Genomic DNA, 15840 nt, shown 5'->3' with positions numbered 1-15840 from the left:
TTTATGAAGATTAGATGACTGTACAAATCACTCTACTTGTCCAGTTATTTCAATTACATATATTTCATTCTTTGTCATATTAATTTTTGACAGTGTAGCAATGGTCATATAAACTCTGAAAATAAGTTGCTTTGGCCCAGTCTCAAGTAATGTGAGTTTAAAAGGCATCTATTTTTAGGCTGGAGAAAACATTAAGTATGTTAGTGTGAGGTTATTACTCAGAGAACTGGAAAACATCTAGGTTATAAACTGGAGATACCAAAGATTATTTCATTGTTAATTAATTCAGCAGACATTTATTAAGTCATTGTTACAAGCATGGCAGTGTGCAGTGGGCAGGGCTTTAGAATCCAGAAGAGCTGAATCTCTATAAGCACAATGTTAAAACATAAGTAAGGTGTTTCAGGGAGAAGACTCAGGAAAGGAATGCGCTTTGGCCCCCCATAACCTAGCTCTGATTGCCGCAGAGCCCTGCCGTCTGTCCAGTTCACTGTTTCTGGGCTTATCCTAATAGCTTCTTCCTCGATGGCATGTATTTGGGACTATGTTTCTGTAAGTTTTATTATTCTTTACATTTGATCCTGTTTTCTCTTTCAGTATTTTCTCTTCTCAGGTCCGTTGTTGGTTTTTCTCAGGCTCACAGGGTTTTGTTTTGTTAAGGTGGGTGTCCCCTCATACTCATGTACTAGCATAGGATAAGCAAAGCCTCCTTAGGTTACATACATTTTTGTACTCTGATTTTTTCAGTTATTTTTTCACAGACATTTTCTCATCTTGCTCTATTCTCCTTATAGCTATTCTATGTAAGGAACGTGAATATTCCATTGGATAGCAGTTCCATAATTTATTTAATCATACCCTTCTTTTTTGATGTATGGTTGATTGTGATAATTTTATAAGTAATATGGTAGTGAGCATCTTCATGCCTTTAGATTTATACATACTTTTGATGAATTGTTTAGGATAGGTTCTCAGAAGGAGAATACTGGGTCAGAAATGTTTTATGGCTTTTGATATTTCTCAAGGGTATGAAAGGGAGGCTTCTTACAGATAAATAAGGAAGAGAAGATAGTTAAAGGAAAAGAGAAATTTTGAAGCAGATAAAAGAAAATGAAGATTATAAAAAGATGAAGAACAATCTGAATTTCAAAGTATGAATTTGAAATCTTTGCTGAGCAAGCACTTGAATGCCTTTTATGTGCAGACTCCTGTATTTGACGTCAGTCATGAAGTGCACACTCATTCTGCCCTGAAGGACCATATGTCTTAGCTTGCACTGAGAAACACCAGTGAGGTAACTGGACTTTGTAGAGAACAGATTAGAAGTGAGAGTTACCTGGAATTGCAGATTGGCAGAGCGTATGGAGGTGGTGTTGATGGAGTGGAAACAAGCAACTTCCCCTTCTGGTCATTGTCAGAAGAGTGTTGGCAAAAATTCCGGTCTATAGGACCATGGTTATTCAATTTAACCTTAGAACCAATCATGTGAATTCTTCCTTTTAATACTATAGTATTTGGAAATACAGTGACCTAACTGATTTTCACTGGTCTCATTTTAGCAATACTTGCCGTACTCACGAGTGTCTTGACAAAAGATGACTGGTGGAACCTTCTGTTGAAGGCTATATACTCCTTATGTGACCTATCCCGATTTCAGGAGGCTGAGTTACTTGTGGATTCTTCTTTGGAATATTACTCGTTTTATGATGACAGGCAAAAACGCAAAGAGCTGGAATACTTTGGTCTCTCTGCAGCAATTCTGGACAAAAATTTCAGAAAGGCATACAACTATATCAGGTGATTTTTCCAATAACTAAGTTTAATTCATTCTGTGATAGAGTATGTATATTTATTTTTACTTCGTCTCTCATGCTCCAGACCTAGTAACCTATTGTATTTTAACTGCTCTTGCTTACTGGTTAGTTCAGGCCATTGTTGCATGCCCTCTCATATGCTTAACCTCTTGTGTCTCAGTCTACCCATTTAAAATGGCCATCATAACACCACCACCTCATGGGATTATTATGAGGCTTTTAACAATGCCTGGCATGCATTATTGTTAGTTATTACTCAGTATTCATTGTACTGCAGTTACAGTGGGTCAGCAGAGAACATATGAAACTTAAACCACCTGATTCTGTTTTCTGGCTTAAAAGTTTTGTTGAAAAGTAGAAATAAGATGTAGAAATAATGAACTAAAGTAGTATTTTCTGGAAAAAATCATTCACCATGTAAGTGGTTTTGCTTAAATACATTGAAACAATCTGCTTTTCCTTGTTGGGGGATGCTACATTTCAGTGTTGGTAGGACAGCCCCGAAAGGGTTTCATTCTTAGAAATCAGGAAGTTCTTTTCCATCATATTTTTACCATCATCCTCTTTCTGCAATCTTAGGATAATGGTCATGGAAAATGTCAATAAACCCCAGCTCTGGAACATTTTCAATCAAGTTACCATGCACTCCCAAGATGTACGCCATCATCGCTTCTGTCTCCGTTTAATGCTGAAAAACCCAGATAATCATGCCCTGTGTGTCTTAAATGGACATAATGCATTCGTATCTGGTAGTTTTAAGCATGCGCTTGGTAAGTGCCCTGGCACATGACTTTGTCAAGTGTGGGAAGCCTAGTGGTTAAGAGCCAGGCCTCTGTCGTGGAACTGCCTGGACGTAAATAGCAGCTCCTTCATGGCAAGTTCCTCTACTTCCTTTTGGCTCAGTTTCTTTATCTCTGAAGTAGAGATAATAATTGGACCTACCTTGTGGATTTTTTGAAGATTAAATGATAAGTACTTAAAACAATGCGTGGCACATATAGTAAGTGGCTGTAAGTATTGGCAATAATGATAATTTATGTTAGTATTTGTTTTTCTTACGAAGCTTTGGTTTCAAAAGGCTGAAGTGGTCTTATAATTCATTGTAAAGGTCAACAATACTTCCTACTTAGGCATGTTTGTTTTAAAAATAATTTTCATTAATTATGGATTCTTTGCTACCTGATTTTAATTTGCTGTAGTACAAAAAAGGATTTAAGATTTGTTGATAGTTCATCCCCTACTAGACAAGTCTCTATATCAGCATTTATTTACATGATAATTACTTATTCTAATTAAACTCAGGCAAAATTAATCACATAAAAGAATTTTCTGTAATAAGGAATCAGAAGCAAATAAATAGAAAAATACCTAACCAAATGTTTAAACTTATAATGAAGCACGTTTCTCCTGCCTAAAAGCTAGTTGACTTATGAATAAACTGGGATTTTGGCTACTGAATACTTTAATGTTTCTGTATGGCTGGTGTTTTTGTAATTGTTGAACCAGTAACCTTGAGTATCCAATGTGGAAACTTGCCTCCACTGTGTGTACTTTCTGGAGTTGCTGATTTAATAAGAAAATATAGAATAGAGATTTATTTTATTTTCCTACGTTTAGAAACTCTTACAGAAGGTAAAAATAGAAAGTCCAAATGGCAGTCTAGCATCTGTGCTGCTAAAGATATTCTGTGGTGCTGTTCTTCTGGCATTAGGAGCTGGAAGAAATACAAGTTTTTATCTGTGTGTGATAAATTGTGGATTATTCCTTGAAAAGAAAAATTTGCTTAAAATTCCCTTCATATGGTGAGGCTTTTAACATGAGACAGTTGTGTAGAATAGCATACATGGAATTCTACCCACGAAGCCATAGAATACAGGGAATTCACAGAACCCCAAGTTCTTAATTTGTTATTGGATACATTTATCTTTTTTCAGGAAAAACAAAGTAGTTGCTACATTGAGGAAAACAAATCCCAATCTATAAAACCAAACCTGAACTATTAAAATCTTTTTCTCACCTCCAGGACCTATCACATTTGAATTTATAAGACAAATTAAGTAATTTTACAAAAGAATTCACCAAAAGAAACCTTCCCTTACTGATTTTCAACTAGATTTATGATTGCAGTTCATAAATTTTTTATTTTTTAAGTATTACACTACGTGGAAATGTCTAGCTGTGCCTAAAAAAGCGTTGATTTTAGTTTCTCTTGATCTTCATGGTCAGGATACATTTATGAGTAAATCCTTCTAATTTGTTACATGTTATACGTTATTTTAAAATTCAAAGTAATGTGCCTTTGGTTGATATTTTAGAATGTACACCTTGCAGATGTTAAAAACAGTAATCTTTGTCTAGCCTTAAAATATATTTGAATACGTGTTTGAAGAAATAAAGAACTATGTTCTTGTCATTAACAGCTGACATCATTTTTCATTTTTCAGGACAGTATGTGCAAGCCTTTCGCACCCATCCCCACGAACCTCTCTATAGCCTCTGTATAGGCCTAACCTTTATTCACATGGCATCTCAGAAGTATGTGTTAAGAAGACATGCTCTAATTGTGCAGGTAATTAGTTTGGATTTCTCATTACTTAATTTTATATTTTCAAAAAATGAATATTCTTTGTGCTTTTATTACTCTGCTTCAAAAGGAATACTTACTTAGTACATGTGTTGGGATTCCCCATACCTATCCCTGTGTTCAGCGGTCATGGACTCAACATCTAGTGGTACTCCTGTCTAAGACTTAGACATAGACATATAGAAGGATGCACTGCCAGATCATATGGGGAGAAGACACAGGCAGAATCTGGAGAAATTCAGTGAGGCTTCCTCATACTCTGGAGCCCCTAAGACATCCAGCCTGATAGGTCCTGAAAATTGATTTAAATTATTTAAAAAATATATAGTAATATGTATCTACAATAATGTGTGAATATGTGACTATGTGCCTGTTTCCTTACCTCATCACTAACACATTGCTCTTTTAAAGTTTTCTTGATTCTTATAGAAATTTGAAAATTAGCTTTTTTGTTTTCTTATTTACCTTTGTATAGCTGGTTTCCTCTCCATTAAGAGTATAAACTGAGAGACCAGAGATCAGACACCTTGTCTGCCTTGTTCACTACTGTATCTTCAACACTTTTGTTTTTGGGATTTCAGTTTTTATGTTCATATGTTTGATGCATGTATAGATAGGTTTTTTTTTTTAAGTAGTTTGGAATGAAGTAGGAGATTTAGTAAAGGATTTTTTTTGTTTGCTTTTTAATGTAACATGGTTAAAAGAAAGCCTAAATTTAAATGCCCATTATAGTTAAAACTGGGTATTTGAGTTCATTATAATATTCTCTTTTGTGTATTCAAAAATTTCCAACATAAAAAGTAAAAAACAATTTTCCTTTACTTGGGTATTTATTTATAATATTTGTCCACCTCTTCCTCTAAGCTTTTTAATGGGTCCTTTTGCTATATACAGTTTATAGGTTTATTTTTAAATTAAGCTACGTATTGAGTACCCACTGTGCCAGGACCTGGGGATATAGCAGTGAGTGAGTACACAGACAGAACTACTTACCCTTGTGAAGCTTATATTCTGATAAATATTAATAGGACGTTTTTATGGCTTAACTCCTATTAATTAGTTAAAATATGTAGTTTTTTCAGCCTGATAGGACAAAAATTTATTGTACTTCAAAGTAATTTGAAAGCTGGATTTCAAATTACTTTTATGGTTAAAGAGCAGTTTTTAAATGGTTGGGGCAGAGATGAAACCCTAAGTGATGGGTAGATGGAAATTTGCTGTACCAATCTTTCTATTTTTGTGGATGTTAAACATTTTCCATTAAAAAAACTTCTGAAAAGCAAGTTTTGTTGTAAATATCATGATTCTTAAATTGTTTTAATTGTTCATCAGTTTATTCATGCTACAGGACTATAATTAGTGTTCCTTCTCTTTACTTTTAGAAAAAAGTAATTCCATAAGTTTTACTGTCTTTCCTACCTTTATGTCATATTGTAAGAGTAAAAGCTTTCATGTTGTCTTCTATCTCTATTTAACATTTATAAAAAGTGTACTCAGGCCCATCAGTGATTAATGTGATAAAAAATGTTTGAAATTTAACATAGTTACATAGTGCATAGTAAAAAGCACCCTTTTCTTATCCATTAAAATTTTGGTTTTTGTGGTCATATTTTTATAGTTTGTCTATTTGATGATTCACATTACCTAAAATGTAAAGTAAAAAGTAAAGTGGCTGCCCATAGTACCTAGCTTTTTAATCACTAAATAGTTGAATAGTCTTTCAGTTGTCAAGGAGATTACCCTCCTAAATTTGTTAAAAACTTCTTAAAATGCAGCCGGCAGCTCCTACAAGTTCTTTTGGGTTGCAACAGTTCAACTAGGATTACTCTTCCCTCTTTCTGAGAATTTGATTTGTAGATTTGTCATTTTTAAGTATGATGATTTCATATTTCTCTCAGGTTAATAGTTTATCTGCTTTATTTAATAGAACCATGGTTTTCAGTGGAATAGCATATTCACATATACACAAATGGGTTCTTTTATTATGCAGAAAGTATGATTTATTGAACATAATTATTTTATCCATAAATGTATTAATTCTAAAGAATTCATTAATTTTTATTTATTTATGAGGGAAAATTTATGACCATTATACATAGATCATGCAGGGAATAATTGCAGTTTATATTCTATACTCAAAAATTAGCTGGTTTACTCTCAATTCTCAGATAATATATTTACTTAATTACATAGGACACTTGCACCTTTGCAGTCTGTAACTTTCTGTGGATGATAAAAACTGAAGCTGCATTAAAGGGGAACGTGAATACAGAAGGAGTTAAGAAGCAGGCTTTTTGGATGCTGTGACACAGGGAGCAGCGTTGTTACAGCTGTGCTCTATACTAATCCATAAAGGAGTCAGAAGCTTTCAGGGGAAAAAAATCAAGTGTTTTGGACTACGACATTATTAAGGTCCTTAGAGGTAAATTATAAAATAAATTATAAAAGATACTATTCACCCAGAAAGATTAGGTATTATTCAAGTGTGTTTGCTCCTGAGAATAAACCTTTCTAAATTAACCTTATAAGGGCTTGAACTTTATACTTTGGTCAAGCTTTTAGACACCAAAACATTTACTGGCCTCTAATGCCACAAAAGCCAGCTTGAAACCATAAAAAACCAATCCTGAGGCTTATACATTATGGATCTTTGACAGCTACTTGTAACATTTGGCCTTCATTTCCGTGAATATTTTTGTCCTTAGCTTTAAAAACATCTTACCTTACACTTTCAGAAGAGCTCTTGACTACACTGTGATTTGACACTGTAATCCTGACCTGTGTTCTTTAGGGTGGGATTGTGTCTCTTTTTCTAATAGTTGTGTCCTGCACAGAGTGCATCTCGCACATACTGTGGTCCAATACATACTTGTCAAATGAGTGAAATACTGAATTAGCTTTTTCTTTTTGGTAGGGCTTTTCCTTTCTTAATCGTTACCTCAGTCTGCGTGGGCCTTGTCAGGAATCATTCTACAATTTGGGCCGTGGCCTTCACCAACTAGGGCTGATCCATCTTGCAGTCCACTATTATCAGAAAGCCCTGGAGCTACCTCCACTTGCGGCAGAGGTATGGTATGATTTACTTTAAAAACCAAGGAGTCACTGCATTCCATCAATAGATAAGTGCAGTTAGCTCAGTGTTGTGGTCCAATGTAATAAATTACATAATAAAATAGATTTTTCCTTTATTGAATGCATTTATGTTCAGCAACAAGTAGATCTTTGACATCTTGGCCTTGTGACCTAGTCAGCAACCATGTGGACATATATGACTTGTGGTTAGTAATGTTTCGGCTTTCCCAAGATAGACCCGGTGGTTCTGCAGGTTTCAGCTGGTAGACACGGGGCCTCTATTACTCATAAATGAGTAAGAGAGTCATTGCTCATTTCCAAGCCAAAACTAGCTAACATATTTCTCTGTAAAAATGAAAGACCAATATTAATGTAGTTTTCTTTGTTTTAAGATAAGATAGGGTAAAGTGTTGCCAATACTGTGATAATTTCTGTCTAAAATCTAATTTTTAATTTCTGAAGAAAAGTACTATCTTCACTGTTAATTTCTTTACATTGCACTCATAATCCCCACATTCCCTCACAACTGTTTTCTAATTGCCCTTGTTCAACTTTGGTTAATAAGGAAATGAATACATACTTTTAGTTATGCTGATGAAATATATACACTTCTGTGTTCTTTTCTTCATAAGTAGCTTTATGTATTGCTCCTTAAGCTTCCTAGGTAGCAATTTTTCACTGTTGGCAGATGTTTTCAGGTGACTTCAAAATTTTGTATTGGCCATATTAGAAACATAGATCTAATGTACTCCATTGAGTCCATGCTTTGTTATTTAAGTAGAAATAAAGGTAATAACACCCGTAAGGTAATCAGTATAATCAATTTGCTGTATGCCCACCTAGACCTATCCTTTATATGCCTTTCCGTTATATAGTACAGTATTTTCCCCATCTTGTTGTTCATGTGTATTTGTGTTTTTATTTACTTACAATTAATTTTATTTTACCTTCAGAAGTTTCACATTTTTTATGAAGTCAAATCTATTAATCTTTCCCTTTGTGTTTTCTCCTTTTGCTATTACACTTAGAAGGGCCTTTCCTACCCAAGATTTTATTATTATTTTATTCAACCATATTTTTTTCTTTTAAATGGTTTCATTTTTTTTACTGTTAATCCTTAATTCATCTGAAGTTTATTCTGCTATGGCTTGTGGGTGAGACTTTTTCTTTAATTTATTGGTTAGACATTTTAACATATTTGATGATACAGTTCTATAATGATTAACTGAATGAGCATTATCTGATAATTTAGATCTGAGGTATATACATAGTTTTATACTTTTTTTTTAGTATTGTGGATTTTAATAGTTTTTTGAACACTTACACTTACAAAATTGTTCTGGATGTCAGTTTAAATAGAACTCATTTGTGTATTTTTCCCCCTAGGGTATAGAAGTTGACCAGTTAGACTTACGAAGAGATATTGCCTACAATTTATCTCTCATTTATCAGAGCAGCGGGAATATTGGAATGGCTCAAAAACTTTTGTATACCTATTGCTCTATATAATGCACCTCAACTGAGAAAGGAGTACTAGGTAGCTGCTGTGCATGGACCAATATTTTATGTCGCAGGGCTTATTAACCCTAAAATGGAAATGAAAATTTCAGAATTTCTAATTGTATATTTCATTTTTAATGTGTAATTATGATCTTTTGGTAGATATGTAAAATTATCATTCCTACAAGAATTTGTATATTGTTCTGTCATTTTCCTTTAGCATTTTTTTAGTGAAATTGTCCTCAGAGAGGTGAAATGGATAATATTAGCCTTTAAGGCAGCTTACGTTGAAGACACTTAATTTTTACTGTATGAATAAAAAAATTTATTCATCTGTGTTGGCAGCCGTGCTCAGAAAATAGCGCCCCATGCAGGGCAGCCGGAAGGCCCCGAACTTCCTAATGACAAATCATCCCACACCACTAAACTACATGCTAATTGCGCCTTGGCATAAGGACCAATGAGACCCACCAAATGGTTATGCTAAATGCTAATAAGGCATATGGAGCCGCACCAACCAGGTCAGAGCATGAGAACTATATAAGCAAGCCTCTCCTTCCCCTCTGGGTCCTGCCCAACTCATTTGTTTCACAAAGAGCTGAAGAATAAAGCTTTCTGCAGAAGAATCCTGCTGTTGTTGCGTGCTGTTCTTGCCGGCGAGGACGGGGCGCGCGACAAGTGGTGCCGAATCCCGGGAACCAGAACATCACCGGCACAGGGAGGACCCTTCAGACATCTGGAGAGGATTCAGAACTGCAGGTCAGAAGAAAGCCCGGAGGGGTAAGTTCCGAGAGGCCCCTGCTTTTTAGGATAATGGTTGATGGTTCTCTGTAAATAAGGAGGCACCATGGGGAATGCACCGTCATTAGTCACGGCGCTGCAGACAGCTCTCAAAGAGCGAAACTTGAAGGTCTCCAGCAAAGTCTTAGGATCTTTTGTGAAGGAGATAGACCGTGTGGCCCCCTGGTTCATTTGTTCAGGGTCCCTCTCAATCCCGAGCTGGGACAAACTGGGGAAAGATCTTGATAGAGAGGAGGAGGAGGGTAGCCTGAGGGGAGGCACCAGGCCCCTCTGGAAACTGATTAGAGCTTGTCTGCAAGATGAGAGATGTGAAAAGGTAATAAAAGAAGGTCAGAGAGCATTGACAGATATCCAAGAGAGCATGTCAGAAACGGAACGGGAAACAGAGAGCGCGCGCGGCCGAAAAAAGGCCACAAAAACGAAGGTAAAGAAACCTCAGAGTGAGGGAGAAAGCCCGCCTAGGGCAAAAGCAAAAGAGCCCCGAGAAGTGAGTGACGATCGCCTCGGAGAAAATAGTAAATACCCCTGGAAAGAGTTGAGGGACCTCCAACTCTCCAATAGGGAATCTGAAGAGGAATTAACGTCCGCAGAGGAAGGGGAAGAGAATAAAACCGCAGAGTGCAGAAGTAAGGGAACCAGCAAAGTTGAAAAGCGGACCAAGGAAAAAATGAAAGCAGGGTGTCCCCTGACGCCCGTTGCCCCGCCACCTTACGTGAGTGGCGCACTCTCCTTTTGCCACCCAGATACTCTTCAGGCAATTAGACAAATGTTTCCTGTATTTGAGGATAATGGCATACGCTCTCACCAGCCCCTGAGCCATAAACAAGTTAAGGAGTTAGCAGAATCTGTTCGGGCTTATGGAGTCAGTGCTAACTATACCATAGCACAAGTTGAGAGATTAACAGAGACAGCCATGACACCCGCAGACTGGCAATATGTAACTAAGGCATGCCTTTCTAGTATGGGGCAATACATAGAATGGAAGGCATTGTGGCATGATATCAGCATGACCCAGGCACACGCAAACGCGGCCGAAGGACAGCCTGCGTGGTCATATGATATGCTGACGGGCCAAGGACAGTGGGTAGCCAACCAGACCGCCTTCCCCTTATAGGTATACGCACAAATAAACACGTGCGCCGCCAAGGCATGGAAAGCCCTCACCAACAAAGGAGAAGTATCAGGCAATTTGACAAAAATTATTCAGGGGCTGAGCGAGCCATTTTCTGACTTTGTCGCTCGTATGATGGAGGCCGCAGGCAGAATATTTGGAGATCAGGAACAAGCGATGCCCCTGGTAGAGCAATTAGTATTTGAACAATGTACCAAGGAATGCAGACAGGCGATAACACCCTGGAAACAGAAAGGGATACACGCTTGGTTGAAAGCCTGTAGAGAAATAGGAGGGCCACTCACCAACGCGGGCCTAGCCGCAGCCATATTACAGAGCCACAAACAAGCCAGGATCACTAACAGAAGTATTAAATGCTTTCACTAATCTGTCACGAGGCCTGTCCCAGTATCTTTCAGGAAACTGGTCCCAGGACTTTGATGGAGCACTAGAAGAACTGCGGCGAGAAATAATCCACATCAACTCCACCCGTCTAGATATCTCCGTAGCAGAAGGACTCTCTTCCTGGTTCCTCAGAGCTCTCTCCCACGTCAAGGAGTGGGCGGGCATGGCTGGGATTGGCGTGTTCCTGCTTGGAGGTCTCATGCTCTTACTCTGGTTGTTATGCAGACTCCGCAATCAACATAAGAAGGACAAGGTGATCCTTGCTCAAGCCCTAATGGCGATAGACATTGGCGCCTCTTCCCAAGTGTGGCTCAATATGCTTAAGAAGGAAGCTCAGCTTTAGCTTGAGGTAGCTCTTGCACCCTGAGCCCATGTGGCACTGCACCAGGCCCGAGTACCTCAATGCTTAATCACAGCTTTCTTTAAGAAGCTCATGGTGCAAGAGGGTTGAGAAAAAGGGTCCAAACCCTTTGTACCAAGCGGTCCCAACGCCAGCCAGAGGATGCGAGGCAAAGCACTGCAAGAGGTCTTGGACCCCTCTGAGAGGCATGCCTGACTGCATAGGGGTAGATGCCCAGAACCCCTCTCCAAAAAGGGGGCATCAGGAAGTATGATGGAGGTCAGGCCTCTGTCTCCGCCTCTGCTGGCAAGTTCCGCCTTGAGCTTCTGTTAGACAAAAAAGGGGGAGATGTTGGCAGCCGTGCTCAGAAAATAGCGCCCCATGCAGGGCAGCCGGAAGGCCCCGAACTTCCTAATGACAAATCATCCCACACCACTAAACTACATGCTAATTGCGCCTTGGCATAAGGACCAATGAGACCCACCAAATGGTTATGCTAAATGCTAATAAGGCATATGGAGCCGCACCAACCAGGTCAGAGCATGAGAACTATATAAGCAAGCCTCTCCTTCCCCTCTGGGTCCTGCCCAACTCATTTGTTTCACAAAGAGCTGAAGAATAAAGCTTTCTGCAGAAGAATCCTGCTGTTGTTGCGTGCTGTTCTTGCCGGCGAGGACGGGGCGCGCGACACATCTGTGCATTTCATACCATGTATTAAACACCTACTATGTACCAGGCACTGTAATAGGTGTTTAGAATACGGTAGTAAGACAGGTGTGGCTTCTAATACAATTTTTTAAGCACAGAACTCGAGCATATATTCTTTTGAAAGGCATGTTTGTTACATTGTCACTGCCGAGAGTTGTCCATCTCTTAGTGCCCTGTGACTTTTGCACGGGCAGGTTTTCAAATACATCGTAAAGGTTGTTTGGTAGAGGAGAAACAAATTGGGACTCTTTCTGATGTCAACGATTATGTAATTCACTTAGTTACTAACAAAATTATTTAAAATGGTTATGTGTTAGGAAGGCCAATAATTGGCTGATCTTTCAGTTTTCACCTGCATGTGTCTCAGCTACATAGATTGAGATCTGAGAGGCTGGGCTTAATTCAAAGCATCCTGCTCTGAGGCAAATTTTAAAAATGCATTATCTGATGGCTTTCTGACCAAAACATGGAAAAATGAGGCCTATGTTCAATAATGTGACCTGGTTTCCATTTCAAGATCACTAGGAATGTAGGAAGACTAGGGAGTTATATATATGGAACAGAGTGTTGCTGATAAAGTAAAAATACAGTTAAAAACCTTGTACTTGTCTCAAATAGTGTATATTCTTGAATCTAAGGTAATAGTACTTTTTAGTTTGATAGCAGGTTTTCAGAGTTTCTTTTCAATGGGAAAATAATTGCTATAAGTGCAAGCATAATGTGAATTGCAAGACCCAGTCCTCTTGTGGGAGGAAAACAAGTGTGAGACTTCAGATTAAAGAGGTACAATGAGGGCTCTTTACAAGTTCTTACTACTGTTTATACTGTACATATAACTTTGTAGTTGAAAAGCAAAATTTATATATACTAAGTAAATGTGTCATGTACTCTGTGTATATGTATATCTATAATTTAAGTACATTTTATTTTTATAATTGAAGTTGATTGTCCACTTGCTTATAAGTGTTTTATTTCATGCCATTTGCAGGTAATGATAAAGCTAACCAGAGAGTGATAAGATGTATTCGTATATTAGAATCCTGTGGAACCGAGTGTTCTGTGTTCAAATATTCTCTCTTGAATTAAATTCACTGGGCTGCCTCCAGTGTCTGCTCAATCTTGGAGGAAACAATACATCTCTCTAGCAAGCATCTAAGAAAAAAAGGTTTATATTCCATGAATTTGTTTAGTATTTAAAATCATAGCTACCATTTGTTGAGTGTTTACTGTACAGTGCCAGATACTTTAAATATATTATCTCTGATTCTCTCAGAGAATCACCTGCAAGATAGGTGGTGGTGTTCTTATCATCCCCATTTTATATATGAGAGATTAAATAGCATGTTCAAGATGATTAGCAAGATCCTTCTTGCTCAGATATCTTCCTTCATAGGAACATACTTGCTCCAGCTCAGAGTAACAGCATCAAATTTGTGCATAAGTTTATTTTAGAAAGAAAAAGGAGACTGGCAGTTATTTTTTCTATCCTCCAGGACTTCAGCCTATTAAAAGCACCTGTGGAAAACATATTTGGGGATGTCTTTTCAAAAGCTGAAATCACTTTCTTATCTACCATACTCACTCCAGCCATGGGATCCTGACAGCCACTTTATACAGTGAGGTTTTTTTCTACTGGTCTTAGTTGATTCAGCAGGGAGTCTGCTCCTGAACCAAACTGGGCCAATCAGGAGTTTCATCTCCCTCTTTCCCTGGGAATTTAAAATTGAAAAAGAGCTTTTTGTGGTGCTGGAACTTGAGAGCTGTAAGAACATTTTTTGCTGTCCCCTTGGGCCAACTAGCAGTTAACCCATTCCTTTGAGAAAGAAAAATAAAGCCTATGCATTAAGAGAAGCAGAGATGAGAGATGGAGAGAGTCCCTGCGGCCCCAAAGATTTCCCAGTTTTCTAGTCCCGTCTTTCTAAATCTGTGCTCTTACTCTTACCCTAAAGCTGGGTTCTTTCTATAAGATATTCCTGATTCTACAATAAATTTCACTATACTAGCTTGACCTTTTTCTGTTATTTGCACTCAAAAAAAGTTCTGAGCCATTATCATTCCACCTTAACTTTCATTTTATTATTCATGCTTTTTAGCTATTTTCACAAGAAGAAATGTGACAGCAGATGATGTCCCAGAATTATAAGTAGTGTCATGAAGTCTAATCCACAATAAAAGGATTTTGAAAACTTCAGAGCAGTAGACTGTGCCTACTGTCTGGTGGTATAAAGTTAACAGTAAGACCGTAAAATTGATACCTGTGCTTCTGATGGCTGTTCACATGTAAGAAGCATAATATCCTGACCAAGGTAAAACATGGAAAAGGAGGAGTTAATGCCCAAGGTAGGTGAGGATATTCTAAGGGGGAGCTATAAATAAGTTCTACCTCATATAAATGAGGGTCTGTAGTCCCCAAACCAGTTGCTGTTTTGTTAAGAAACTGCAAATTATACTTTTTGAGGTATTCTAAAGAAGCAAATGATCAAATGAACTGAAGTTTTTAAGTGGTGAAAAGGTGGGTTCTATAAATCACTTGGGCATGATGTTGATCCTGACATGATTCTAGTCAATTTGTGTGCCTGTAGGAAAAATGATGTTCTTTAGGAGATATCCTTTTCTTTGGAAAGGGACTTGGTGGCCCCGGGGAGTACTATAGTTTCAGTGTGTCTGGATCTCAGCAAAGTATCAGGACGCCTGTTGTGGTAAACTTGTGGACTGAATGGAGAAAAGTGGTTGGTTGATCATCAACTGGTAGATGGACTAAACCCGAAGAACGCCATGTTGTTAGACTGATGCCAACTGGAAAGAAATCACAAATGGTAAACTACCAAATGATATTCTTTAACATCAGCATCTTAACTGAAGATAGTAAGAGGCTGTCAAACTTAAAAGTGAGAAAACTAGAAATTATGTTTAAGAGTCAAGAATGAAAACCAAATGAATTGCAAGTAACAGTTTTGGGGGGAAAATGCTCTTAGGTTCAAGGACACCATTTAAAACATACAGATTGTGAATACCAGTGGCTCACTGAAAATTCTTTGGAGATTATAGCTAACAACAAGCTCAATATGAATTGACGGTTATGTTTTTATTAAATGAAATGTAATATTAGGTAACTAATGAAAACAGTGGAGTTTCCTTCACTCTGATCAGAACCCATGGAGATAAATTCCAGAAAATGACAAATAAGAAAGTGACTGCTCTTAAAAAATACAGAGTCCTTTAAAAAGAAATCAAGATGCTCAGCCTAAAATACAGACGACTTGAATATAGTTTTTTTCAATGGAGGATCTGACAGAGTGATTATTATTAACAATGCCTAGCCCAAAATAAATGACATCTTTTTTTTTCTAATCTAGCTCAAGAGATGTATTCTGATTTTGTCCCTTGTTTATCATCTGAACAATCATTGGCAGTTGGCATTTTCTGCCTAGCATTAACATCTTTTGGGATGGTGTCTAGTTCAAATTTCCTCTTTTTTCTGGAGATAGCTACCAATAAAGACCAA

General features: G+C 37.6%; 2 protein-coding genes across 5 annotated transcripts in view; both read left to right on the top strand.

Annotated features, from left to right (window-relative positions):
* The window catches only part of LOC140845014 (general transcription factor 3C polypeptide 3-like), a 29507-nt gene extending 20205 nt beyond the window's left edge, over nucleotides 1-9302 (top strand). The window contains exons 14-18 of the mRNA XM_073218471.1: nucleotides 1560-1797; nucleotides 2394-2584; nucleotides 4259-4383; nucleotides 7313-7465; nucleotides 8857-9302. Of these exons, the coding sequence (XP_073074572.1) occupies nucleotides 1560-1797; nucleotides 2394-2584; nucleotides 4259-4383; nucleotides 7313-7465; nucleotides 8857-8979 (830 nt within the window). The 3' untranslated portion in view covers nucleotides 8980-9302. The remainder of the gene's footprint in view (nucleotides 1-1559; nucleotides 1798-2393; nucleotides 2585-4258; nucleotides 4384-7312; nucleotides 7466-8856) is intronic.
* A 3021-nt stretch (nucleotides 9303-12323) lies between these two features.
* The window catches only part of LOC140845013 (uncharacterized protein C2orf66-like), an 80151-nt gene continuing 76634 nt past the window's right edge, over nucleotides 12324-15840 (top strand). For all 4 annotated transcript variants that reach the window (XM_073218469.1, XM_073218468.1, XM_073218467.1 and 1 more), the window contains exon 1: nucleotides 12324-14675. The gene's annotated coding sequence lies outside the window, so the exon portion shown is untranslated. The remainder of the gene's footprint in view (nucleotides 14676-15840) is intronic.

This window comes from Manis javanica, chromosome 12, assembly GCF_040802235.1.
Source record: "Manis javanica isolate MJ-LG chromosome 12, MJ_LKY, whole genome shotgun sequence".
In the NCBI taxonomy this organism is placed as follows: Eukaryota; Metazoa; Chordata; class Mammalia; order Pholidota; family Manidae; genus Manis; species Manis javanica.
This window is presented reverse-complemented; position numbering and strand designations above follow the sequence as displayed.